Here is a 26270-nt window from a genome sequence, read left to right on the forward strand (position 1 = left end):
AGATTTTACGGCTGTACTGTAACGGTACAGACCGGGGGCTCCTTTCGTGTGATTTTTAAAGATGAATGTGCAAAACGTAAAATCTGATCTTGTTGCCTTATTCAGTGAACGTGCAATTACTGTGTCTTTGTTTTGAGGCTTTTTGCACTTCCAGCTTGCATTCCTGACGCATGCTTTTGATTGGACCAAATGCTCAGTCAGCCTACTTATAGCAACCAGTTACATGACAAAGCTGTGTTTGTGAGAGGTCATTGGTTGCCACCCAACCAAAGTCTTCCTCACTGGTGTGATCCTCATAGTAGGGAAAGGGGGATACCTAGTCAGTTGTACAACTGAATGCCTATAACTGAAATATGTCTTCCGCATTTATCCCAACCCCTTTGAATCAGAGAGGTGCGGGGGGGCTGCCTTAATCGACAACCTGCTGTTCCCCGGCACCGAAGACGTGGCTAACTGCCTTGCTCAGGGGCAGAACGACAGATTTTTACCATGTCAGCTCATGAATTCGATCCAGCAACCTTTCGGTTACTGGCCTAAACCCCACACAATGGAATTCATCAAGCATTCCCTAAAGCAGGGTTCCCCAACTAGCAGCCTGTGGACTGAATTTGGCTCAAGGGTGATTTTATTTGGGCCCCCAAGTTTTCTGAGCAAAATCATTTGATTTGTTATTGTAGGACTCTTAAAAACACCAGCAAATCTGCTCCATGTGATTTTAATTTTGGAATCTGCCCCAAAGTATTCCCAATCATAATAAAGAGATGTGATCGTATACAAATCTAAGCAAGGTTGGAAATTATGTTTTAGTCAAATATTCTTTGGCTTCTTGCGGCCAATTTGCAGTCTACAAATTATTTGTAATTATTTTCTGACCCCATGACCATCCCCTCAATAAAAAATCAGCCCGTGTCTGAATCGAGTTGATGATCCCTGCCCTAAAGTCTTGAACAACAATGTAGGTTATTTTAAAATGCCAGATCAATGTTTAACACACTTTTGTTTTATTTGTGTGTTCCTTCTCATGCATTCACTTGGTCAATAGGAACTTGTTTTAATATGACGACATGAATAACCGTCATCCACTTATTAACGTAATTGTTACTTAAGTCACAGGTCAATGCACCTGATGTCATCTCGTGATGTTGTGAAATAAGAATAACCCCATTCACTCAAGGTGAAAGAGTTCACTTTCAGACTCACAGATTCACCGAAGAGGATGAGAACTCTGTAGGCTTTCAGATATATATAAAAAAAGTTAAATCCTTCCTTTGAAAGAATCAAACATGTTGACTTTATTAAGGGGTGAATATTAGTGCTATCAAGCAGTGAATATGACTGGTATCATCTAAATGTAATTCTTGTGTAATTAGTTAATTCAATGCTGTCAGGGAGTTGCCTGATTGAGTAGTTAGTCAGTGGGCGGTCAGGAAACTAGCAATCCCACACTCTGAATTTTACACGCACGCATGCACACGGAAGGAACAACTAAGCCTCTATTTTCACTATAAAATACATAGCTGCAGGGTGAGACTGTTCGTTTTGATGTGTTATCTTCACATAGGCTCACTCTCAACCATGGTTCATAAGTATCTGTGAAATGCTTTAAAATATCTGGTTGAATTGATTTAAATTGCATTGAATTGAACATCATGTTCCTCCCTCCCTTCCTTAGTTTTCAGGATGGAGCGGATGTCTGAGGAGGCGCTGAGGCTGAACCTGCTCAAGCGGGGCCTGGAGACGTCCGAGGAGCGTGAAGAGGCCCTGGCCAAGCGCCTCAAGATGGAGGGCCACGAGGCTATGGAGCGTCTCAAGATGCTGGCCTTGCTCAAGCGCAAGGACCTGGCTGCGTTGGAAGGGGCGGCAGCGGTGGCTGCCGGATCCCTGGACGGCAGCAAAGGGGGGCCGGGGGGGAGCCGCAACCACCACCACCAAAGCATGCTGGCAGGCGCGGCGGCAGCCTATGAGGAGAAGATGAATGGGAGGCTGGGGGGCCACGGAGGCCCCAGTAAAAATGGCAAGGAGAACATGGTGGACGAACCAGTGGACTTCAGCGCCAGAAGAGGGTAAGAATCATGATTAAAATGGACGTAGGACAGGTGATTCGTGGGTAATTGCAGATTGAAATTAGTTTTTCAGAAGATGTAGACTTTGGAAGTGTATTTAGTTGGCACGTAAGGCCGATTTTTAAAAACCAAAACCCCTTATACATGAACAATGCATATTGTTGTAACCTGCTTAGTATTGTGTAGCTCTATGTAGTGCTAAACAGAGTACACCATTCATCCTCTGTTAATCATCATTCGTCGCTGATCCTGCTCTCTCCCACCTCCAGCGACGTGGACCGTGAGCGACACACTCCATCCCCGGACGTGATCATCCTGTCGGACAACGAGGCATCCAGTCCCAGAGGAACGCCCCACCCCGGAGAGAGGCTGCACCAGGCTAACCTGGAGATCTTCAAGGTACGTTGTCACCACTTAGCCTGTGTGGTCTAGCGGTTAGAGCCACTGACCCCAGAGTCTGTGTGGGTTCAAATCTGACCCACTGCCCACATACTCACACTCCTCCAACCTTTCCTGTCAGCCCTTCACTGTCCTATGCATAAACAAGTGAGTGTGTACCATATGTGTTCTAGGGGAAGAATGGCGACGAGCGACAGCAGATGATCAAGGCTCTGAGGGAAGAGCTGCGTCTGGAGGAGGCCCGTCTGGTGCTGCTCAAGAAGCTTCGGCAGAGCCAGATCCAGAAGGAGAATGTTGTGCAGAAGGTTAGTATCAGCATTGACACCAATTCCATATTTCATTTTCAATTCAGAAAGTAGATTGAAATATCGTTATAGAAAATGTCAAATGAGACCCGGCACCCTCGTATGTGACAATATACTGGTGTTTTTGAATTCCTTAGCCAACTACGTCACTTTACATTGGATAATCAACAGGTAACAAAAATCAAAAAAGGGCGTCAAATATTCTAATGGCTACTGTATCTCACAAAATACAGGCTAATGCCACTCTTGCTTGAATGTATAGCCACCTAAACAACCTGATACTAGTACAACCTCAACTCACGGTGTAAATGTGAACGGCCCCGCAGGTAGCAGTGTTACCTAAATCCCCTATTTGAGGTAGTATTGAAACTGTGCTGATACACAGACTAAACATCTCAATGTCAGAGCAGGAGTAAACATAGCATAGATCTGTTATAGGGTATCAGTGACGTTATTGTGTGTGGTTTGTGTCTCTGTTTGAAAGGGTGTGTGTGTGCCACATTCTTCTGCCAGACCTGACCTTAATATTTATATGTTGTATCATAACTTATAATATATTGCAGCAATTGATTTATGATCTTTATATTGTTCTCTATTGTATTTTATTGTTGTTTTTAAATTCAAATTATTCTATTCCAACCAATCCAGGTACCTGTGGTCCAGAATAGCCCCTCTTCGGTGCAGCCGTCCCCCATCCACAGTTCACAGGGGATGGGAAAGCTGCCGGTGCGCCCTGGCATGCACACCCCGGAGCCCCAGAACCTCCGCACTGCACAGGTGTGTGTGTGTGTGTGTGTGTGTGCGTGTGTCTTTGTTTATTGCAGTGATTTTGGCAGTAGCCTGACTGGAACACAACCTGCACCCCTGGTCTGAGTCAAACCTGCTATCCACAGCTCCAAAAGCATTATTGCTCCTTCAGTTGGAACGTCTTGTAATGCATTACATACCAACGCTGTAGGATCAATACTGAATGCTAATTTCTGTGTCCATGCTTCGGCAAATCTATTTCACTACTCTTTGGATCATGTTTGTGTTTTGAAAAGCATATGGTTCCTGGTTAGGTTGATATCTTACATCTATATATGGAAGACAGTGCTTTGAGCCATGATCCCTTGAATTGGACTGGGTTGGTCAGGTCAGCTGTTTATGTAAGCAGTTCACATTGACTGTCTGAACTGTGAAGATAAGGCCACGTAAGTATCTATTGCCCTCTAGTGACAACAAACGGTACAACATATACCCATTATGTTCGTGGCTGACTGGCTCCCTGTATTTCAATGGCACACTCAGTGTAACAAATGTGGATTCCTGGTCAATTCATTTGAAGAATTAATTCAAATGTATCCACATTTAATTGTTACCCTGTCATGGTTCTCCCCATTTTATTTACCCTCTCTTTCTCTCTATCACTTTCTCACCTTTTTCTGTCCCTCTTCCTCCATCCCTGCTGGACATTCCTTCTCTTAATTTCCTCTAACCTTTCCTTTTCTCTCTCCACAGGGTCACACAGTCATCAGGTCGGGGGCCAACGCCTCCCTGCCCCCGATGATGATGTCACAGAGGGTCATTGCCCCCAACCCGTCCCATCTGCAGGGCCAGAGAATGCCCTCCAAGTCTGGCATGAGCCGTTCTAGCACGGGCAGCATGAGCAACGTCAGCTACCAGCAGGTATGGTGCTCTCTACTTTTCAGCGAACTCCGGTTGCATTTCAACTCTACTCGTCACCCATGAGTATCCACTCAGTCACTCCACCTCCTGCATTGGATCAGTGCAAGCATGGCTGGAGGAAGTTTCCACCATATTCCTTGTACCACTACATTCATTGAGAATGTGTAAAAGTCATAAAGACCACCCAGAGAGGACCATTCTGTGTGAATAATAGCAATCACTTCAACTTGTCTCACGGTCTTTCCGCTGTGCCCCTTCTCCCTCGTGTGTTGAACGCACCACAGGCCACTAGCCAGCAGGTGACGGCGTCCCAGCGCTCGGGCTCCTCTGCAATCTACATGAACTTGGCCCACATGCAGGCGGCGGCTAGTGGCGTGGCCGGTGTGGGGATGGGCAGCGGCGGGATGGGCGCTGTTAGCCCTTCCACCATGTCGAGCGGCACAGGTGGCGGCGGCAGCTCCGGCGTGAGTTCCCTGGCGGACCAGGCCAGCAACCAGGCGGCAGCCAAGCTGGCCTTGCGCAAACAGCTGGAGAAGACCCTGCTGGAGATCCCGCCACCCAAGCCACCAGCCCCACTCCTGCACTTCCTGCCGTCGGCGGCCAACAGCGAGTTCATCTACATGGTGGGCCTGGAGGAGGTGGTGCAGAGCGTCATCGACAGCCAGGGTGAGCCACTGCACAGGCACCGCTCCAAATCTCACTGCATCCCAAATAAATACTCATTATATGATCAAGATTATTGATTATGCGCCTCAATGTGCTTAAAGTAACTGTCCAGTGAAAATCTAACTTTTAATATTCTGTTAATTTATTCCCAAATAATGTTAACTCATCCTATACTGATATTTTGTGGCAAAAGCATAAATTGGTGGGGGGAAAAAACACTTAAACCCCAACTCAAACCTGTATCTCAAATAGACTGTTTAAAAAAAAAGATGTATTTTTCCTCCTGAGGATGAGCTGGTTAATCACCGGTCTACTCGCATGCATATTTGTAATGACCGGTATACGCCCACACCATTCTGTTTTTGGGTTGTCCACGCCATTCAAACACAAAAAAGCTGTTTTTTAACATACTTAATTAAATTTGGAAGGAAACTATTTTGCTCATATTGTAATTAATTATAGGTAATATTTCATAGAAATCTGGAAAACCTTGACAGTGACTTTTTAAACTAACCCCCTCAAACAAGTTCATTTAAGAACCAAAACCTGTAATAATTGCCTCTTTCCTGCCTTTCATCAGGTAAGCTGCGGGGGGCACTGTCACGCATGGAGCCCTTCTTCTGCGCCCAGTGCAGGATCGACTTCACCCCACACTGGAAGCAGGAGAAAGGCGGGCGTATCCTCTGCGAGCAGTGCATGACGTCCAATCAGAAGAAGGCCCTGAAGGCGGAGCACACCAATAGGCTGAAGAACGCATTCGTCAAGGCCCTGCAGCAGGAGCAGGTCAGCTATTTAATAAAGCATGGATTAAAGAGATACACAACAGGCTTTACAGCAGGGTTAGGTCAAATATACTAGTATGCAGGAATGTTACAAACTACGTGTGTTTTAATGATAAGTACGTTTTGTGGCTGACCTCTTTTGACAGCTGTCAGAGGGTGTGACTTTATTATGTTCTCGTACCCTGAGCTGTCGGCGTCAACCAATTGACTTTTTCCACTTGACCACTGACATGCTACAGTGGTGTGTGCGGCTGTCCTTTTGTACTTGAATATCTTGTCTGTTTCTCTCCCTGTCCCAACCTTTTCTTCCCATCTGTTGTTCATTGTCTCAACCCTTATCTCTCGCCCTCCGCATGTTTTAACAGGAGATTGAGCAAAGGCTCCAGCAGCAGGCGGCCCTCTCCCCCAGCACGGCTCCGACTGTTCCCAACGTCGGCAAGGCTGAGACCATGATCCGACATCACGCCCTGCGTCAGGTAACGGGCCTACACTAAGAAACCTTAGTGACAAACCTTTGGTTGTTGTCAGACCTCAAAAGTTGTCAATTTTTTTATATTGAAATGAGTCCTTGGCCCACCCCAATCTGTTGCGTAGATCCAGCTATATGCTTCAATCAACCATCTATAGGCCCCATTTAAATCTGGGGTGTGTCTGTAGCTTGCAGCGTTTGTAGACTGTACTCTGGCACAATATCATATTATATTTTAAATCGTTATGTTACCAAAACCATTTTGGTTGGATCGACATATCTGGAGGTCACTGATTTCCTCCACCTCTCGCTCACCCTCTGCTCCCTCAGGCTGCCCAGCCTCAGGCCTCCATGCAGCGGGGTCTCTCCAGCTCGGCGAGGGGCGTCCTCTCCAACTTCGCCCAGGCCTCCCAGCTCTCCGTGGCCAGCGGCCTGCTGGGGATGACGGGGAAGCAGCGCTGTGGAGGAGGTGGTGGTGGCGGAACTAGTGGCGGCGGTGGCAGCAGTCGGATCCAGCATGATGGCCGCCGCCAGATCTACAACATCCCCGGTGGGTTTTTGAGAACCCCTTATGGTAACACTTCACTTAGGCCTAAAAGCCTGCAGATATAATGCCATTACATGTTAGAAGTCTGGTCCCTTCTGTATATACAATACATTTGGAAAGTATTCAGACCCCTTGACTTTTTCCAAGTTTTGTTACATTACAGCCTTATTCTAAAATTAATTTTAAAAATGTGTCTGTCCATCTACACACAATACCCCATAATGACAGGTTTTTAGACATTTTTGCTCATTTACATTGAACAAAAAAAAATATCACATTTTAAATAAGTATTCAGACCCTTCACTCTGTACTTTGTTGAAGCATCTTTGGCAGCGATTACAGCCTCCAGTCTTCTTGAATTTTAATGCTACAAGCTTGGCACACCTTTTTTGGAGAGTTTCTCCTGTTCTTCTCTGCAGATCATCTTAAGCTCTGTCAGGTTGGATGGGGAGCGTCGCTGCACAGCTATTTTCAGGTCTTTCCAGAGGAGATGGATCGGGGTCAAGTCCGGGCTCTGGCTGGGCCACTCAAGGACATTCCGAGACTTGTCCTGAAGCCACTCCTGCATTGTCTTGGCTGTGCTTCGGGTCGTTGTCCTGTTGGAAGGTGAACCTTCGCCACGTCTGAGGTCCTGAACGCTCTGGAGCAGGTTTTCATCAATGACATCTCTGTACTTTGCTCCGTTCATCATTCCCTCGATCCTGACTAGTCGGATCTTGACTAGTCTCCGAGTCCCTGCCGCTGAAAAACATCCCTACAGCATGATGCTGCCACCACCATGCTTTACCTTCGGGGTGGTGCCAGGTTTCCTCCAGAGTTCAATCTTGTTTTCATCAGACCAGAGAATCTTGTTTCTCATGGTCTGAGAGTCCTTTAGGTTCTCCAAGCGGGCTGTCATGTGCCTTTTTACAGAAGAGTGGCTTCCGTTGTCCTTCTGCAAGGTTATCTCATCACCACAGAGGAACTCTGGAGCTTTGTCAGTGACCCCTGGGTTCTCGGTAACACACTGACCAAGGCCCTTCTCCCCCGATTGCTCAGTTTGGCCGGGAGGCCAGCTCTAGGAACAGTCTTGATGGTTCCAAACTTCTTCCATTTAAGAATGATGTAGGCCACTGTCTTCTTGGGGACCTTCAATGCTGCAGAACTGTTTTGGTACTCTTCCTCAGATCTGCACCTCGACACAATCCTGTCTCTGAGCTCTACGGACAATTCCTTCGACCTCGTGGTTTGGTTTTTGCTCTGACATGCACTGTCAACTGTGGGACCTTATATAGACAGGTGTGTGCCTTTCCAAATCATGTCCAATGCATTGAATTTACGACAGATGGACTCCAAGTTGTAGAAACATCTCAAGGATGATCAATGGAAACAGGATGCACCTGAGCTCAACTTTGAGTCTCCTAACAAATGGTCTGAATTTCGCTTTGTCATTATGGGGTATTGTGTGTAGATTAATGAGGAAATGTTTTTATTTAATCCATCCATTTTAAAATAAGACTGTAACGTAAAAAGAATGTGGAGAAAGTTTGAATTCTTTCCGAATGGTCTGTATATAATTGGTCCCGTGTGGCTTGGTGCTTGCAAATGTCAGTGTTGTGGGTTTGATTCCCACAGGGGACCAGTATGAAAAAGTACAAAAACGTTTGCACTCAACTCTGTATGTCTCTCTGGATAAGAGTGTCTGCTAAATGATTAAAATGTAATAAGCATGTGTTATTATAATAAGTTATGTTTCTCTATGTAGCAAATTTGAAAAATGTTTAACTGCTCCCAAATGGCTTTTTAATTTAGTCACGATCATGATGAGATAATTATGATAATATGGGGGTAATATGAGCTTATGACAAGTCTTAAAATGTATTATAAAAACATTATAATGCATTTTACCTGAAGGTGTTGTCCAAATGGTTAGCATTCAAAGTAAGAGTGAGACACGATGGGCTTTACACATTTTTGCAAAGATAGCCATACAGAGAGCATACATACATTTTTTGTAATTTGTAATGTAATTCCAAATATTTGTTTTAAAATTTCAATTGAATTAAAAAATGTGTATAGTCAAATTCCATAATTTGAAGATTGTTGAAATTGTAATTGAATTCAACGTAAATTAATAGAAGTTTTACATTGGCGTTTCAAGTTAAATTGGAATTTACCCCATCCCTGGTGGACAAAACAGACACAGCAGACTCTGGAACATTTAGTTAATTTTTAAATATGTTATAGTATTAAATGTGTTCCTCTTTCTTCCTCTCTCTCATTTTCCTCTGTGTTTTCTTCCTGTCCTTTTAACTTCCCTTTCCTTGTTCATTCTCTCAACCTCTTGTTTGAACTCTCTCGGTCTCTTTCTCTCCTTCTCTATTATTCTTGATCTCTCTCTCTCTCTCTCTCTCTCTCTCTCTCTCTCTCTCTCTCTCTCTCTCTCTCTCTCTCTCTTGCTTTCTCCTTCTCTCCCAGGGTTGAACATTGCCTACCTGAACCAAGGAGGGGTCGGGGCCAACAAAGGCTCCAGCTTAGCGGACCGCCAGAGGGAGTACCTGTTGGACATGATCCCGCCCCGCTCCATATCACAGTCAATCAACGGACAGAAATGAACCCCCCCTTGTCCCCACCCTCCCAATCCACACCCCAAGGGCCACCTTCAAACCCCCCCCCACCACCACCATGCCCTCACAAAAAAAACCTTGACCACCTCCCCCACCCCATTGCATGCAGTGCCTGTCCGTGTGCCTACCTAAACTAACCCATGAGAAACGACACAATCAGCCTGAGAAACGACACAATCAGCCAGACAAAAGACAACCAAACTGTCAGTGCATCTTCTCGACTTTCTTACTATAGCAAAAATTAATGCGAAGACTCAAATAATTTGTACTACTATTATTACTGTTGTTACTATTATTATTATTATTAGGATTATTGTTACAGCTTCAGTTACTTGTTAAGCATTTCTATTGTTATTCTACGTAGAGCGCCTCACTTTCAATTCATACCCTTACTTTTATTTATTTTGGGGGGAGGGTTGCTTTAGGATATCTTTGTTTTTCTTTTCACATATAATTTTATTTTAGTTCCTCCCCTGCTACACTCCATATGTGCAGTTCTTTAATTTAAGATTTTTAAAGCATCAAAAGAGATGGGCATACCGCTATGTAAGAGAGAGATCATGCGGAATGAACCGGTCCACCTGGACACTGGTCCAATGACTGACTGCCCTGCTTTGAGTGGACCAGCAAAGATAATGGATCATAACCAGGAAGCACTATTAATATTTTTGTTTGACACAGTATTAATGGGAGCAAGGACAGGATCCACAAAGTGTGCACTAAGGTGTGGATAGATAGATAAACAAATCAATTAAATAAGCACAGGAAAGTACACCGGTGTTTGCGGAGAGAAAAAAATACATGCCGTGTCACCAGTTGAGGCCATGGCCTGCAGAGAGGAGGAGCATGTCAACCATTTTGGAGTCTGGCGTATCGTCCCATCTCGGTGCTAGGCACTGGCCTGAAAATGGGGTCATGAAAGCTGCACCCAACATCCCTCATTGCCCCTCAATGCCTCAAGTCCAGAGACTTCAACCCTTTCTAAACCCAACTTCCTTGTGGTACCGTGAGGGAAATGGTGAGGACTCGAGCTGGCGGTGGCATGTTTTTAGTTTTCTTGTTGTTGTTGTAGGGTTTCTTGATTGTCGTTTTTCGTTTTTTGCGGCGTCTCTAGAAAAGGCTGCGTATCTCAGAGGTACTTGCCCCAGGAGACGATAATTATCAAAAAATTGTGAACAGATTGAAACTATTCAAATATCTATATGGATTATGTATCGATGACAAGCTTGAGAGAAAGGAGACTGATATGGATTTATCTTTAAAATGGGAGAGACGTGGATCAATCATCGTGTTCAGGCAATGCACACGAGATGCCTCATTCTCGAGGAGCACTTTTCTTATTATGAATAAAATAAAGAAATTTTAAAAAATTAAAAAACGTTTAAAAAGAGAATAAGAATGTTACAATTCACAGGTCCTCCAAGGTGCGGATGTCATCTGATTGTCTACAAGAGAGTCGGGAGAGACCATTGTCCAGAGTGTTCATGTGGACTTTATCAGATGACTTTCAATTGGTTAACCCTCTTACTTTTTAAAAATGATTTGAACAAGTTTGTTAACACTGGCAGTGACAAGTGATTTTGTCCATTTTTGCCCCCCATTGACCTTTGGGACGTCGGTCATATGAGCATGGTCTCACACGCCTGTCAACACTTACCACTGCCACGTACATTTCACCAGCAGCACTTTCTGTGTTTGTTTGTTTTTCGGTTTGGTTTTGAAGTCCCGTAGACTCGCTAAGCCAAGTTTGCTACAGGTCATAAAATACATTTAAAGCAGTGTTCAGTCAATGTGCAGTATTTCTCAGAGGTAGACCAGAGGATCTTCAATTCATTTGGGGTTTGTCTGGCTGGCATAGGAACTAAGTATTTACATGTGCGTCCATGTAGAAGCTATGAGGGGTTTATGGCTAGTGTTGGGAAGATCAGACAGTTTGTGCTAGGTTCAACGTCACAGGTTTCAGTCTTTATTTCAGGCTTTTAAAGGATTGTTGAATTATTTACTGCTGTAACTGCTATAAACCATATTTTCAATTTTACCTCTCACTGTATCAGGAATTTAGGTCAACTGTTGAATGACATAGAAAATGTGCATCTGTAGGCCAATGGCTCAACAGCGTATTATGTCAGTGTCTGGTCAAGTAGGTTGTAGAATCAGGGGTTTGGGCACATCACCATCCTGATGGCCATATGAAAGACTTAAGTAAAGCCAAAGGACCATGGAAAGATCCATGGCAACACTGCAATAATATTGGCACTTAAAAATATCACACCTGTATTGTTCACTGGCCTCAAAGAGTTGTGGAATTTGGGGTTTGTCATCCTCTTACACACTGACAACCTGTAAGGTTTGGCTGAGAGATTATGGCATTACAAACACTGTTCGAGTGGAAGCTTTGAGGAGCTGAACCAATCAAGATGGATTCTTTGAAATGGAGTAATCAACTGATTAGATCAATCTCATGATAGGTAACACTCTACTATCATTAGGTGTGCACAGTTTAGCAGGCCTGACATGACAGGTTTGCATTAAATTGGGTGCAAGCTCTGCACACTAGATACAGATTTTGGGTATCAAGTGAAGTGCACTCATGCAGTGGCCTATGAAATCTCAAGTCCCCTTTCCTAGTTCTCGTAAGTTATTTATACTGAACACACACCAAGTCATTTATGAAACTACCTTTTGGTTTGATTGGCAGGTGCAATATATAGATGTGAATGGAAGTTTACATTCAGAAGAGATTTGTTTTTGTTGCTTATACAATTGTCAATCAATTCCCTCTTTTGTGGTTGGTTAGAATAGGATGCCATGACTTTTTTTATATTGGGGTACATTTTCTTTCCCATCCCCTCATATGTTTGATTCGGCTGTCTCGTTTTTCTATGTCCTTTTGCTATGAAGCTGGACTTGTATATTGAAGCTCCTTTCTCTCTTGTTCTCTCTTGCAGACTAATAGACACATCCACACACCTTTTGTAATTTCAACCACAATCTTTTTTTGAAATGTCAACTGTTTTAGGGTTTTTAAATGTCCTATTTCTGATGTCTCAATTAAGTATTTTTGTTTTGTTTGTTATGTTTTATGTTTTCAAGAAAAAAATCAAATTTAATCAAACATTTTATTGACTGAAATAAAAAATTACATGATATTTGCTATGTCAGAACTAATAATGACTTAATGTACATAATCTTTTTTTTTCTCACTTCAATAAAAAAATAAATGGTATATTGTGTAGAAAAGCAAACAAAAAGCCATGAATATAGTGAAAGTTGTCATTTTGTTTTGTGATCACTGTGTATTATTGTGTAACAAATGTGCAAAATGTATGGGATTATTATTATTATTCTTTCTTTTAGACACATTTTATCCCTGAATGTATGTTATTTTTTTTAAATATATATAAAAAAAATGTTGTAGTGTTTGCCGGAAAAGTGATCATTGTTCTGATGGAGTTTGAATCCATTCCACAGGCTTTGAGCTTGAAGAATGTCAGGTTCACGTATGTTTGTTGTACGTATGTTCTATTAGAAACTCAACACTGTTCAGTGTATTTCTTACTTTGGATGAACCCATGCAGACTTAATTTGTGAGGACGTGGCATGATCAAACCACTGACGGACAGTATTACCCCGGAGGAGTCATCAAATCCACAGATCTCACTCCGAAACAGCTCTCTGTGTTTTGTTGATTTCAATTTCTGTATTGAACTACAGGGCTAACCATGTCTGAAATGACAGGTATAAAAATTACATTTCCTTTTCTTTCTTCCATATTAATATGAAAATATGCTCATGTTTTCCATTGGAAAATATAAATTGAATTAAAGTCAAATGTTTTTATTTGTTTTTACCTTTTTAAAATCTAATGTACTAGGAGCTGTTGGAGATGAGAGAAATCTTGCCCTTATCACCTTTTGTTCTGGTCAAAATTTGTTTTGGGGGAATTATCATGTAGTTTCAAACTGACAATATTCAAACTGACTCACATATAAGTGAGTTCAAGAATAGGGTTATGTCTAAAACATTCTAAGGCAGATAAAGCTGCCCATCAAGACAGTGTCGTAGTTATGGGGTGTACTAATTGGGATGTTATTCTTATGGAGGATTGGTCACATTTCCTGGCTAAACAAATGTATTATGTTATTTTATTGGTATCCTTTAATGTACTCTTGGCATATTAGTTATCGTTGGAAATACAGGGAACTTTTTAAGGGGGGGTGTATTCATTGCAAATAATTTTCTACATTTTCAAGTGAATATGCTGAAGTTTTTCTTTTATACATGTAAAATGAACTGCAATTCCTCAGTTTAAACATTGCATAATGTTGATGTTGTAAATTACATTTGTGAGAAAAAAAACGTCATGGAGTCATTATCAATCTGTATCAATTGAATTGACATCTGGGGAATGGATGAAAAGAGAATTCATTTTTATCCTAAAAAATAAATCCCTTTTTGTTTTTTTTATTTCAAATATAAATCCTGACCTTTTGCACATACTTGATATTTAACTGTCTTCAAAGAAAAATTAAAATAAAAAATATTAATGCTGTTTGAATACTGCCAGTTGATTAATAACGATTATGCATTGACTGAAAAAATAAGCTAATTTTGGAGGAAATAACTTTGTAATATTTATCTCTTGCAAGCTATGTTTAATAAAGGATGGAACGATTTACTTCTGGATTTTATGACTTGTTTTCTACAAAAATATTGTTTTCCTGTGAAGTCTATAGGGGTAGATGTGTAAAGTAATAATTTGGAATTGACATGCCATTTAAGAGGCTAACCTTTTCAGCAACACAAGCACAAAGCTTACCTGCAAATATAAAATACACTCCAAACTAAACACAACACACCTGATTAAGAGGAGTTGGGTTAAATGCGGAAGAGGATTTCGGTTGAATGCATTTAGTTGTGCAAATGACTAGATTTCCATCCTTCCACCTTTCCGTCAGTTTCTTACTCAAACAATCCCAAATTTTAAAACGTAAGGTATAATAGTGCTGCATGGTGGCAGTGGGGAGCACGAATATGTTGTGAGCCGTTTTTCCTTACAGCTCAGACAACTGCTACAAAACGCTACCACATTTTTTTGTGGGGAAACTGTATTATGCTAGATTAAAGTAGCAATTTATTATTTTAGTACAGACAGTAGGGTGGAACTATTGCGCACAGAATGTGTTTCCTGAGACATTCAATGCCGACGGAACACACGTGAACTCCAGTTGAAAACATCCGGCTGTCTGTGCACGTGTGGGCATACTCGGAAATCAATTTTCATATTCTAAGGTATAATTAAGCTATGTATGTGTCAAGAGGAAAAACAACATACGTATTATAACCTGCACTGTAGTTTATTAGAACGCTCAGCCTGCAAGTGTAATCGTCAGCTAGCTAACGTTGGCTACATCGCTATCAAGCCAGTGGATCTGGTGTGGGCTCTGCAGACTGCAGCATTTCTAACGTTACTACTAAGTTAGCTAGCAATTCAAGATATTTGGTTTGGGGGGAAAAAATAAGACATTTGGGTTGGATTCTGTTGGGCTTGGTTTTTATACTGTACGTTTCAGGGCATGGCTCTATATTTTACTATCTCAAATGACACATTGTAGGTACGTGAAAAAGTATAATGCGAAACATAGCTTGCTTGAATGCCAGACAATAATAGCTAGCATGCTATGCAAACAAGCACAATGCTGCACTGGAGAGGTCACTGGCCGGCAGTTCAAATATCATAGCTAACTACTGTAGCTATATATTTTGCTTGCTACGGATTTGGTGTAATCATGTGTGATATTAACTTTCCAGATTCCAAAACGATACAGAAGAGTCAGTAGGGCCAGGGTGAAGTGCGATAGCTAGCTAGCTTTCTTATTTTGTAAGGACATCCATGATGCAATTGAGTGCTAGCTACCTAACGAACGGTATCTACCCAAAGTTAGCTAGTTAATGTTAATAGTTATTTGTAAACAAAGGTAAATTGGGAGCCTACTCCCAAATGCAAGTTAGATATCCACAATACTGGTTGTGCGTATTTGTTTGGCTACCTCTATCTGATTTTTTTTTTCTCCCACGATTCTTTCAGCATTTAGCAACATACCCATCCCCATGGCTGGAAGAGGCAGAGGTCGTGGAAGGGGACAGATGACCTTCAACCTGGAGGATGTGGGCATAGGAAGGGGGGACAGCTTGCCCCCCACCACCTTTAAGCCCTCACCCCTCTTCCCTGTGAGTGTGCACATGGAATCAGGGCTTGTAACACAGTCTGGACTCACCTTGCCACAATTGCTTATAGTGCTCTTTTTTTGTCTCATCTTGTCTCATCACTACAACTCCCATACGGGCTCAGGAGAGACGAAGGTTGAAAGTCATGCGTCCTCCAATACCCAACCAGCTGTACTGCCTTTTAACACAGAGCGCATCCAACCCGGAAGCCAGCCGCACCAATGTGTCGGAGGGTACACCGTGCACCTGGCAACCTTGGTTAGCGCGCACTGCGCCCGGCCCGCCACAGGAGTCACAAGGACATCCATACCGACCAAGCCCTCCCTAACCTGGCGCTGCTAGGCCAATTGTGCGTCGCCCCACGGACCTCCCGGTTGCGTCCGGTTACGACAGAGCCTGGGCGCGAACCCAGGGACTCTGATGGCACAGCTGGCGCTGCAGTACAACGCCCTTAACCGGGAGGCTGCTTATAGTGCTCTTGAGCATCACAAAATTAAAAGAATGACTGATCTAATATTGCTAGTAATGTAATGCGTAAATGTTTTCTTTTTCTCTTCAAGGCAATTTTCTCTCTGAGGTACATGTACAGTATGATTTGTATGGACGCTGTCTGGTTTAGGCACATTATATAGCCTACCATCCTTTAAACAGTTTGCAGTATTATTAAATACTGTATAGTAATTTAAATCTAGTAACATGTTTGCTTAGTGTTGTGGTGCGATAGCAACCCAGTCTCCTGATCTGTTCCCTCTCCTTAACCTCAGCCCATGCCAGTCCAGCCTGTGCCCCTGCAGACAGGAGAGGAGGTGGAGTACATGCTTGCTCTGAAACAGGAGCTGAGGGCCGCCACCAAGACCCTGCCTTTCTACATCAGACGGGCTGCTCCCAAAAGAGGTAGAGTAAATGGCAATATCAGGATGATTTCAGCAACAACTAAGCGTGAGGCTAAACTGTTCTGCCGTTTTGGTCCGATAGTTATCATGTTGTAGCAATTGAAGTGCACATGCACAGATACTCTATGTTATTCGGTGAGTACATCGTCTTATATTGCGCTCAACTGCGGTGCTGCTCGTGGCAACGTCATATCGCAGAGTCTCAGTTTAAGGGGTGGAGAAATCATAGAATGTTATTAACCATGATTGAGCTAGCTTCCAAAGTTGTGTGGTTAATATTATTGGTAAACTTTTAAAGAATGTTGCAAGCATTTGTTACGTTATTGGTGTGAATGAAGTGAAATAGTTTTTTTTGTCATAATTAAATAGGCTTCCCAAAGATGATATAATTGCTGTAATTAGTAGCCTGATTAACATGTAAACCAGATTGTAAGGGAAAGGCATGTAAATATTTAAATCAAACAGTTCTAATAAAGCATTCACAATAATCATATTGACGGCTGTTATGTCAGACAAATGGTGTGGTATAGAAGGTTTTGTAGTTGTGTTCTACAATTTTCCCTGGTTGGTATTATATGAATAGGAAATTGTTAGTTATCTTGCTGCTGTTTCCCATGTAGATGTCGATCGCTACTCTGATAAGTACCAGAGCGGAGAGCCCAAGGACAGCACCATCGATTGGAGCCCAGGTGAGTGATGATTGGCTGGTGGTGTTTGTGGAATTACAGGCTGTAAGAATCTGCACTCAACTGATCACAGAACAGTTGTCTCTTTTATGAACTCTTTTGTTCCCTGTACCACTTTCCTACTGCTAGTATTCTTCAGTGGCACCCCTAGCCTAGCCAGACTGGGTCAGTCCTATTTCTGGTATTTTCTTTTGATGCAGTTTTGGTATATGTCCAGCTGATGGTGCCAGACAGTCAATTTCTTGTCTGAACTAACCTGATTTATAATCTTGTGCTGTGGTGTCATTATTCCTCATACTTTGAATGTGATGCATTTCTGGTGTGTTTTATGCAATGCGTATTTTCTATGGTAACGTGTTTCTCTTTTTTTATGGTTCTGTTTCAGACTGGAGCAGATTGCCTAAAGAGCTTTGCGTTAAAGTGAGAGAACCTCGGGGTAAAAGTGAGTGCTTTATCTCAAGGACTTGTGTGTGGAATTCAAACTTTGTGTAAGCCATGTATTGTTTTCAATTGAGATTTTTTTTCTCAGATACTCAGTGAAATTTAATTGACTTATTTGCTTAGCTACTTACTTTGGTTTTTGAATTCCTTGTGATGCATATGCCATGATTGAAATGATTCCAACCTCCTGTCAAGTCCCTAACCAGGTTTTGAGTTTAAGTGACGTCTGTAAGAATTTTGTTGAAACTCATTTATTGCATTTCTATAAATTTCAATACATTTCTAGCCACCTGACTGACATAAGCGACTATTTACCAGTTGTGAGTCAGTTTTTGTTTGTTTGGGGGATGTCTGTAGACACGGCAGGAGTCGCGGGACGTTTTTAAAACAGCTTTTTGTCTGGTATCGCGCAAACACTGTCAGCAGCAGCTATTGTTGCCTACTTGAGCCGGCCTGTGGTGCAAGAGGGTGGAGTTAGCCTTTTGAGAGAGTGGTGAAAATGCTGCTAAAAAGGCACATCTGGGGAACGCAGGCTAACATAACCAACAAACAACTGTTCTTGATTCCACTCATTCGCAAAGAGGCAGGCGCAATTAGAACTGTCAGATCAAAAATATAACTGTTCTGCGCTTTGATCAACGCTGGGAGCAATATTTAGATGTTGACCCGTAATTGATTTTCTTTGTGTACAAAAAAAAATATATATATATACATATACATACACACACACACACACACACACACACACACACACACACACACAGTGGGGCAAAAAGTATTTAGTCAGCCACCAATTGTGCAAGTTCTCCCACTTAAAAAGATGAGAGGCCTGTAATTTTCATCATAGGTACACTTCAACTATGACAGACAATTAGGGGGAAAAAATCCAGAAAATCACATTGTAGGATTCTTTATGAATTTATTTGCAATTTATGGTGGAAAATAAGTATTTGGTCACCTACAAACAAGCAATACCTGTAACTTCTTCTTTAAGAGGATCCTCTGTCCTCCACTCATTATCTGTATTAATGGCACCTGTTTGAACTTGTTATCAGTATAAAAGACACCTGTCCACAACCTCAAACAGTCACACTCCAAACTCCACTATGGCCAAGACCAACGAGCTGTCAAAGGACACCAGAAACAAAATTGTAGACCTGCACCAGGCTGGGAAGACTGAATCTGCAATAGGTAAGCAGCTTGGTTTGAAGAAATCAACTGTGGGAGCAATTATTAGGAAATGGAAGACATACAAGACCACTGATAATCTCCCTCGATCTGGGGCTCCACGCAAGATCTCACCCCGTGGGGTCAAAATGATCACAAGAACGGTGAGCAAAAATCCCAGAACCACACGGGGGGACCTAGTGAATGACCTGCAGAGAGCTGGGACCAAAGTAATAAATCCTACCATCAGTAACACACTACGCCGCCAGAGACTCAACTCCTGCAGTGCCAGACGTGTCCCCCTGCTTAAGCCAGTACATGTCCAGGCCCGCCTGAAGTTTGCTAGAGAGCATTTGGATGATCCAGAAGAAGATTGGGAGAATGTCATATGGTCAGATGAAATCAAAATATAACTTTTTGGTAAAAACTCAATTCGTCGTGTTTGGAGAACAAAGAATGCTGAGTTGCATCCAAAGAACACCATACCTACTGTGAAGCATGGGGGTGGAAACATCATGCTTTGGGGCTGTTTTTCTGCAAAGGGACAAGGACAACTGATCCGTGTAAAGGAAAGAATGAATGGGGCCATGTAATCGTGAGATTTTGAGTGTTAACCTCCTTCCATCAGCAAGGGCATTGAAGATGAAACGTGGCTGGGTCTTTCAGCATGACAATGATCCCAAACACACCGCCCGGGCAACAAAGGAGTGGCTTCGTAAAAAGCATTAAGGTCCTGGAGTGGCCTAGCCAGTCTCCACATCTCAACCCCATAGAAAATCTTTGGAATGAGTTGAAAGTCCGTGTTGCCCAGCAACAGCCCCAAAACATCACTGCTCTAGAGGAGATCTGCATGGAGGAATGGGCCAAATACCAGCAACAGTGTGTGTGAACCTTGTGAAGACTTACAGAAAACATTGCCAACAAAGTCATTGCCCACAAAGGGTATATAACAAAGTATTGAGAGAAACTTTTGTTATTGACCAAATACTTATTTTCCACCATTAATTGCAAATAAATACATTTAAAATCCTACAATCTGATTTTCAGGATTTTTTTTCTAATTCTGTCTGTCATAGTGTACCTATGATGAAAATTACAGGCCTCATCTTTTTAAGTGGGAGAATTTGCACAGTTGGTGGCTGACTAAATACTTTTTGCCCCACTGTATACACAAAAACATACAGTACCAGTCAAACGTTTGGACACACCTGCTCATTCAAGGGGTTTTCTTTATTTTTGCTCTTTTCTACATTGTAGAATAGCACATGGAATCATGTAGTAACTGAAAAAGTGTTAAACAAATCAAAATATATTTGAGATTCTTCAAAGTAGCCACCCTTTGCCTTGATGACAGCTTTGTACACTCTTGGCATTCTCTCAACCAGCTTCATGAGGAATGCTTTTCCAGCAGTCTTGAAGGAGTTCCCACATATGCTGAGCACTTGTTGGCTCCTTTTCCTTTACTCTGCGGTCCAACTCGTCCCAAACCATCTCAATTGGGTTGTGGTCAGGTGATTGTGGAGGCCAGGTTATTGGATGCATCACTCCATCACTCATTCTTGGTCAAATAGCCCTTACTTAGCCTGGAGGTGTGTTTTGGGTCATTGTACAGCAAATTATAGTCCCACTAAGCGCAAACCAGATGGGATGGCGTATCGCTGCAGAATGCTGTGGTAGCCATGCTAGTTAAGTCTGCCTTGAATTCTAAAGAAATCACCAACAGTGTAACCAGCAATGCACCATCACACCACCACCTCCATGCTTCACGTTGGGAACCACAGATGCAGAGATTATCCATTTACCTACTCTGCATCTCACAAGAAACAGAGGTTGGAACCAAAGGTCTCCAATTTGGATGTACCGATCCTGTGCAGGTGTTGTTACACTTGGTCTGCCACTGCGAGGACGATCAACTGTCCATCCTGTCTCCCTGTAGCGCTGTCTTGGGCATTTCACAGAACGGACAATGCAATTTATTGTCCTGGCCATATTTGCAGTCCTCATACCTCCTTGCAGCATGCCTATAGCACATTCACGCGGATGAGCAGGGACCCTGGGCATCTTTCTTTTGGTGTTTTTCAGAGTCAGTAGAAAGGCCTCTTTGGTATCCTAAGTTTTCATAACTGTGACCTTAATTGCCTACCGTCTTTAAGCTGTTAGTGTCTTAACGACCGTTCCACAGGTGCATGTTCATTAATTGTTTATGGTTCATTGAACAAGCATGGGACACAATGTTTAAACCCTTCACAATGAAGATCTGTGAAGCTATTTGGATTTTTACGAATTATCTTTGAATGACAGGGTCCTGAAAAAGGGACATTTCTTTTTTTGCTGAGTTAGTTACGGCCATGCTTCTGTCCTGCTCCATTTGTTGCCACGTCAGTTCTGCTTTTTTTATTTACTTACTTTTAAGCTAACCTTCATGTTCCATTCTTGTCTTCTAGGACCCACACCTCAAGTTAAACGGACAAAGAAACCTCTTGTAGGAAAAGAGGAGATTCTCACCAAGCTAGAGGTAGGATATTACAGAAACGACTAACCTTTCTTCGAAAGGAGACTAGAGATCAGAAATGCAAACTTTTTAGTTACTCCTCATTAGGGGCTAATATGCATGTACCCTGCCCTGGTTTTGATGTTTCTTGGAAACACACTCTTCAGACTCTTGAAAAGAAAGAAGAGGCAGTGAACTCTGAGGAAGAGCAGGACGAGGAGAAAAAGAAGACAAACGAGGAAGAAGAACAGGCAGATGAAGAGGACTATGAGGAAGACTTTGAAGAGGTAAGGGGTAATTTATACCTTGTTCCGCTTTGAATCTGATTGTTTTTGTCAGATATTTAGTCGTAAAAAAATGTGTGAAATGCCAGTGAAGATAATGGTTGGTGAGTAAAGCAAATGCTAACAACACTAATTTATCGTAATAGCTACTCAAAAGCTATTTACAAAATAAAAAAAGGTGCATAAATGGTGTCTAAGGTGTGTTTAGGCTCTGTAAAATCCTCACCTTCTAATCACAAGTTTGTTAGCTGGTAACAGCCATCTTTTGGTCAATAAAAGATGAAAATAAAGATATTGCCGGGCACATTGGCCAACAGCTAATACCCTGATGAAATGCATATCTTCTGTAAGTCACCATGGCTATGCATGGAGATTGGTTCAGGTTGTCCTTTTTAATCTTCTGTCCTCTCTTCCTGTCTGTCTTGAACTAGCGCTCTAGCTAGCGAACTTGCCACATTCTATCAACTGGTTCCGGCCTTCAAAGTTTCCCGTGCCATTGAGTTTGTGACAGACACATCTGTATTTATGCAGGCCATAAGTTTTCTACTGTGTTTTGCTAGATTAATCTCCCCAAAAGAATACTGACAGAAATGTTATACAAGTTGACAAAGGAGGAATATTTAGATGAAGTAAGATGCCTTCTTCCTCTAATGTATGGTTGAATAGCTATGTCAAACTTGCTAAAAACAGCGCAAATCAAACTAGCTAGCTACTATACTAAGGAGCCACAGACAAGTGGAAAAATTAAAAAGATGTTGACAAGCCAGTGGACCGGGGAGCCATTGTTCACTTGGTAGGCTATCATTCCTCCTTGCATAGCTCTATAATCATCATCATCATCTGTGTTCCAGGATACCGACTACATCATGTCTTACTTTGACAATGGAGAGGAGTTTGGAGGGGACAGTGACGACAACATGGACGAAGCCACTTACTGAGAGACCGTAAGAGTGTTAATAACACTGAATAGACAAAAAGAGACGGCTTTGAGTTATCCTCCCTGCGGACATAGTTACAGTATTCTGATTACTTGTGGAGTCATTGGCCATGGGAACAAAGACATTGACCGGTATAGTCTAAAACATGGAAAGAACAATATGCTGCTATGTGATAACCTAGATCCAAGACATGGAAGACGGTGACTGCTGGTGAAAACAGTGGCTCAATGTAGAAATCTAGAGAGAATAGTCAGACATTTTTCTTATTGTGTGTGGTGATTTAAAGTGCCAAAGATACTAACTAGTCATGCTGACTGTTCCCCTTTCTTCAGCTATGTTGAGGTAGTAATGGGAGCTGAAGTATTTACAGGATATTGATGCCTTTTATAACTTTAATGGATTTGATGGTTTTAATTAACACGTACAATTGCAGCAGTCTATGGTTTTTAAAGTAAAGATGTTGTTTTAGAGAGGTATTTTAGCTTTTGTAATTCCTTGGTGTAAGTCTCTTTTTAAGTGTATATGACAATCAAATGTTGGCTAAGACATTGAAAACAATAGTTGCAATCCAGAAAAATGGTGTGTAATTCTTTTTAAATATTTTTTTCCTGTAATGTCAAATTATGTTATGCAAGTTGACAATTTGAAAGTGTTGAATTTGAGTCTAAATACATTTTATAGCTCCAGAGTAAATATTTGTATCAACCAACCAGCAGATGGCATATTACTCCAAGGTAAATCAGGTGTGGTGTATGTTCACTGTGTGTAGTTGGTAGGTTATGCAGTTGACAAAAAAAGTTATTCACCATTGCCAATTTAAAAGGAGCAGGGATGGAATTGGGTGTGAACGTGTGTAAACTCATTACATGTTAAGTGTTTTTTTTTTCAGCCAACTTCCTGGTAATTTATAGTGGTGAGCTCCCAGATTTTTATTTTTATTCTACCCGTTAAAGGGAGTGATCCTCCATTTCCTTGAACAGCGTTTAACATCCTGCCGTCCAAGGTGAAAAGACAACCCTTAAAATGTAAGCCTAGTCTAGGGCAGAAAGTTTACATTGCGTGACTAGCTTTGAAAAACATGCTTCTTTTTTTTTTTACTCTGAATATCAGCCTTGTAAGTCTTCTGCTTTTTAACCATTTGATTTTGAGAAATTCTATATCTCAACAAAACGAGGTGGGTAGCCTCAAGGTTAAAGCGTTGGGCCAGTAACTGAAAGGTCACTGGTTTGAATCTCAAGGCTGACGAGGCGAAAAATGTGTCTCATTGCCCTTGAGCAAGGCACTTGACCCTAATTGCTCTAGGGGCACTCGAAAATAGTGACCCACTCCCTGCGGGTGACTCGGGGGAGTTGGGATATGCAAATAACACACTTGTGAGTAACAACAAATATAATCACCCCACAAATAATTATTATTATTAAAAAGTGCATTATGCACTTGTGTGATTCATTATCATCCTCACACAGCCTGCTAGACCTGATCCAGACTAGCCTACTGCAGGTGAACTCCATCTCCTCTGCTGCTGGGTGTAAGTCAAGGTGGTCTACTAAATGCCAAAGTTTTTCTTTGGTATTTGTGTTTAAGCCAAAGCACTTGTCACGTCATGCACGTATGCACAAGTGTTGCCTTACATGTTGACATGGTCCCTCTGCGGTTCCCTCATTAGAGCACATCTAAACTATGGAGAAATACACTGAGTGTACCAAACATTAGAAACACCATCCTAATATTGATTTGCCCCCCCCTTCCCCCCCTTCCCCCACAGGGATGCTGGCCCATGTTGACTCCAATGCGTACCACAGTTGTGGAAAAACCCAGCAGTGTTGCAGTTCTCGACACAAACCGTTACGCCTGGCACCTACTACCCTGTCCCATTCATAGGCACTTCCATTTATTTCTTTTTGCCCATTGCACACATACACAATCCCTGTCTCAAGGCTTAAAAATCATTCTTTAACTTGTCTCCTCCCCTTGATCTACACTGATTTGAAATGGATTTAACAAGTGACATTAATAAGAGGTCATAATTTCACCCGGTCAGTCTGTCTTAATGTTTTGTATGCTCAGTGTATGTTTTAATCTAGTTGCTAAGGGAAATGATACCCATTGCTACTGTGTCGGGAGTTAGTCCTGGGGTTAGTTCCTTTTTAGGAACAGAAAACTGTGTAGTCAGCATAGGCTGTGCGCAACAAATCAACTGCTTGTGTGTGTAAGCCCACTCTGCATAGCCCCTGGCTGCTTTTTAAAGGGATACTTTGTGATTTTGTCAATGAGGCCCTTAATCTACTTCCCCAGAGTCAGACGAGCTTGTGCATACCATTGTATTGCAAATGTTTTGGGTGTGGAATTAAATGTTTACAGTAGGCCTACTCTATCTAAAGGCACGGGAAAGACATGTAAACAGCACAACTTCCTCAGATATGTGTGTGAACTAACCAGTTGAGCAACACGTTGCTTCATGTCAGGTCAACTTTGTTTGCCTTACATTGTATTGCCTATGGTTTTGTGGTTTTGAGGTAAGGAGTATTGTTCCTCCAAAGTAATAGTTGCTGCAGTCTTTATTGCTTTCCGTTCAAGTTATCTAGTGTCACATCTTCTGAAAAGTGAGTAATATTATGTACTGAACAAAAGTATAAACGTAACCGACATCAGTGGTTTAATGCTCACCTTCGTTGGCCACTGGCACGCTGGAGAAGTGTGTTCTTCAACTGTACCGGGCAGATGGCGTTGCGTGGGCAAGCGGTTTTCTGATGTCAATGTTGTGAACAGAGTGCCCCATGGTGGCGGTGGGGTTATGGTATGGGCAGGCATAAGCTATGGATAACAAGCACAATTGCAGTTTTAATACACAGAGATACCGTGACGAAATTCTGAGGCCCATCCTTGCCATTCCTCCTCCGCCATCACCTCATGTTTCGGCATGATAATGCACGGCCCCATGTCGCAAGGATCTGTGCACAATTCCTAGACGCTGAAAATGTCCCTTGTCTTCCATGGCCCACATACTCACCAGACATGTCACCCGTTGAGCATGTTTGGGATGCTTTGGATCGACGTGTACGACAGCACGTTCCAGTTCCCACCAATATCCAGAAACTTCGCACAGCCATTGAAAAGGAGTGGGACAATCAACAGCCTGATCAACTCTGATCAGCCTGATCAACTCAAAGGCCAGTATCTGGTCACACCAGATACTGACTGGTTTTCTGATACACACTCCTATTTTTTAAGGTATCTGACTGTGACCTACAGATGTATATCTGTATACCCAGTCATGTGAAATCCCTAGATTAGGGCTTAATGAATTTATCAATTGACTGAATATTAACTAACAATGTAAAATCTTTGGAGTAAACTCCAATTAGGGGAGGGGTATCTGTTGCTTAGGGGAAAACAAAGTAAAAATATTTTTTAAAGTTAAATCTTTGAAATTGTTGCATATTGAGTTTATATTTTTGTTTAGTGAAGGATGAGTTTCACAACAGCATGCAGCAAATGTTCTCCTTTGCATACACAGATCTAACCCCTGGCAAATATGTCCCCTCCTGTTGTTGTCAACTCAACTCATAGAGCTTGAGTGTTCTTGTCATTCATGAGTTCAGTATCTGAGCCACAGCAATTGGTAAACAAAGTCAAA

The 26270-nt window shown here is 42.2% G+C and overlaps 2 protein-coding genes across 4 annotated transcripts in view; both read left to right on the forward strand.

Moving 5' to 3' along the window:
• LOC135549860 (transcriptional repressor p66-beta-like) overlaps positions 1-14180 on the forward strand; it is a 43377-nt gene extending 29197 nt beyond the window's left edge. Inside the window, exons 2-11 of one of the 2 annotated variants that reach the window (XM_064980214.1) lie at positions 1673-2063; positions 2333-2462; positions 2636-2767; positions 3416-3544; positions 4268-4435; positions 4720-5101; positions 5682-5884; positions 6249-6359; positions 6683-6926; positions 9357-14180. In XM_064980214.1, coding sequence (XP_064836286.1) covers positions 1681-2063; positions 2333-2462; positions 2636-2767; positions 3416-3544; positions 4268-4435; positions 4720-5101; positions 5682-5884; positions 6249-6359; positions 6683-6926; positions 9357-9493 — 2019 coding nt within the window. In that variant the 5' untranslated portion in view covers positions 1673-1680 and the 3' untranslated portion in view covers positions 9494-14180. The remainder of the gene's footprint in view (positions 1-1672; positions 2064-2332; positions 2463-2635; positions 2768-3415; positions 3545-4267; positions 4436-4719; positions 5102-5681; positions 5885-6248; positions 6360-6682; positions 6927-9356) is intronic. The other variant, XM_064980215.1, reaches the window with a different exon arrangement.
• A 532-nt stretch (positions 14181-14712) lies between these two features.
• LOC135549861 (DNA-directed RNA polymerase III subunit RPC7-like) lies at positions 14713-23342 on the forward strand. Of its 2 annotated transcripts, none has more exons than XM_064980216.1 (8): positions 14713-14797; positions 15594-15736; positions 16498-16627; positions 17247-17315; positions 17698-17754; positions 21365-21435; positions 21579-21698; positions 22547-23342. In XM_064980216.1, exons 2-8 carry the CDS (start codon positions 15617-15619, stop codon positions 22631-22633), a joined length of 654 nt encoding a protein of 217 aa, XP_064836288.1. In that variant the 5' UTR covers positions 14713-14797; positions 15594-15616; the 3' UTR covers positions 22634-23342. The 2 variants fall into 2 exon arrangements, with proteins under 2 accessions (XP_064836288.1, XP_064836289.1); XM_064980217.1 differs by lacking the exon at positions 14713-14797 and adding an exon at positions 15015-15120.
• Positions 23343-26270: the final 2928 nt, after the last annotated feature.

Source organism: Oncorhynchus masou, chromosome 12 (assembly GCF_036934945.1).
Source record: "Oncorhynchus masou masou isolate Uvic2021 chromosome 12, UVic_Omas_1.1, whole genome shotgun sequence".
Classification (NCBI taxonomy): Eukaryota; Metazoa; Chordata; class Actinopteri; order Salmoniformes; family Salmonidae; genus Oncorhynchus; species Oncorhynchus masou.

Coding starts and splice junctions, on each gene's coding strand:
- LOC135549861 (XM_064980216.1), top strand. CDS start 15,617: ATGGCTGGAAGAGGCAGAGGTCGTGGAAGGGGACAGATGACCTTCAAC. Junction 15,737..16,497: donor AGCCCTCACCCCTCTTCCCT/GTGAGTGTGCAC, acceptor CCTTAACCTCAG/CCCATGCCAGTCCAGCCTGT. Junction 17,316..17,697: donor CACCATCGATTGGAGCCCAG/GTGAGTGATGAT, acceptor GTTCTGTTTCAG/ACTGGAGCAGATTGCCTAAA.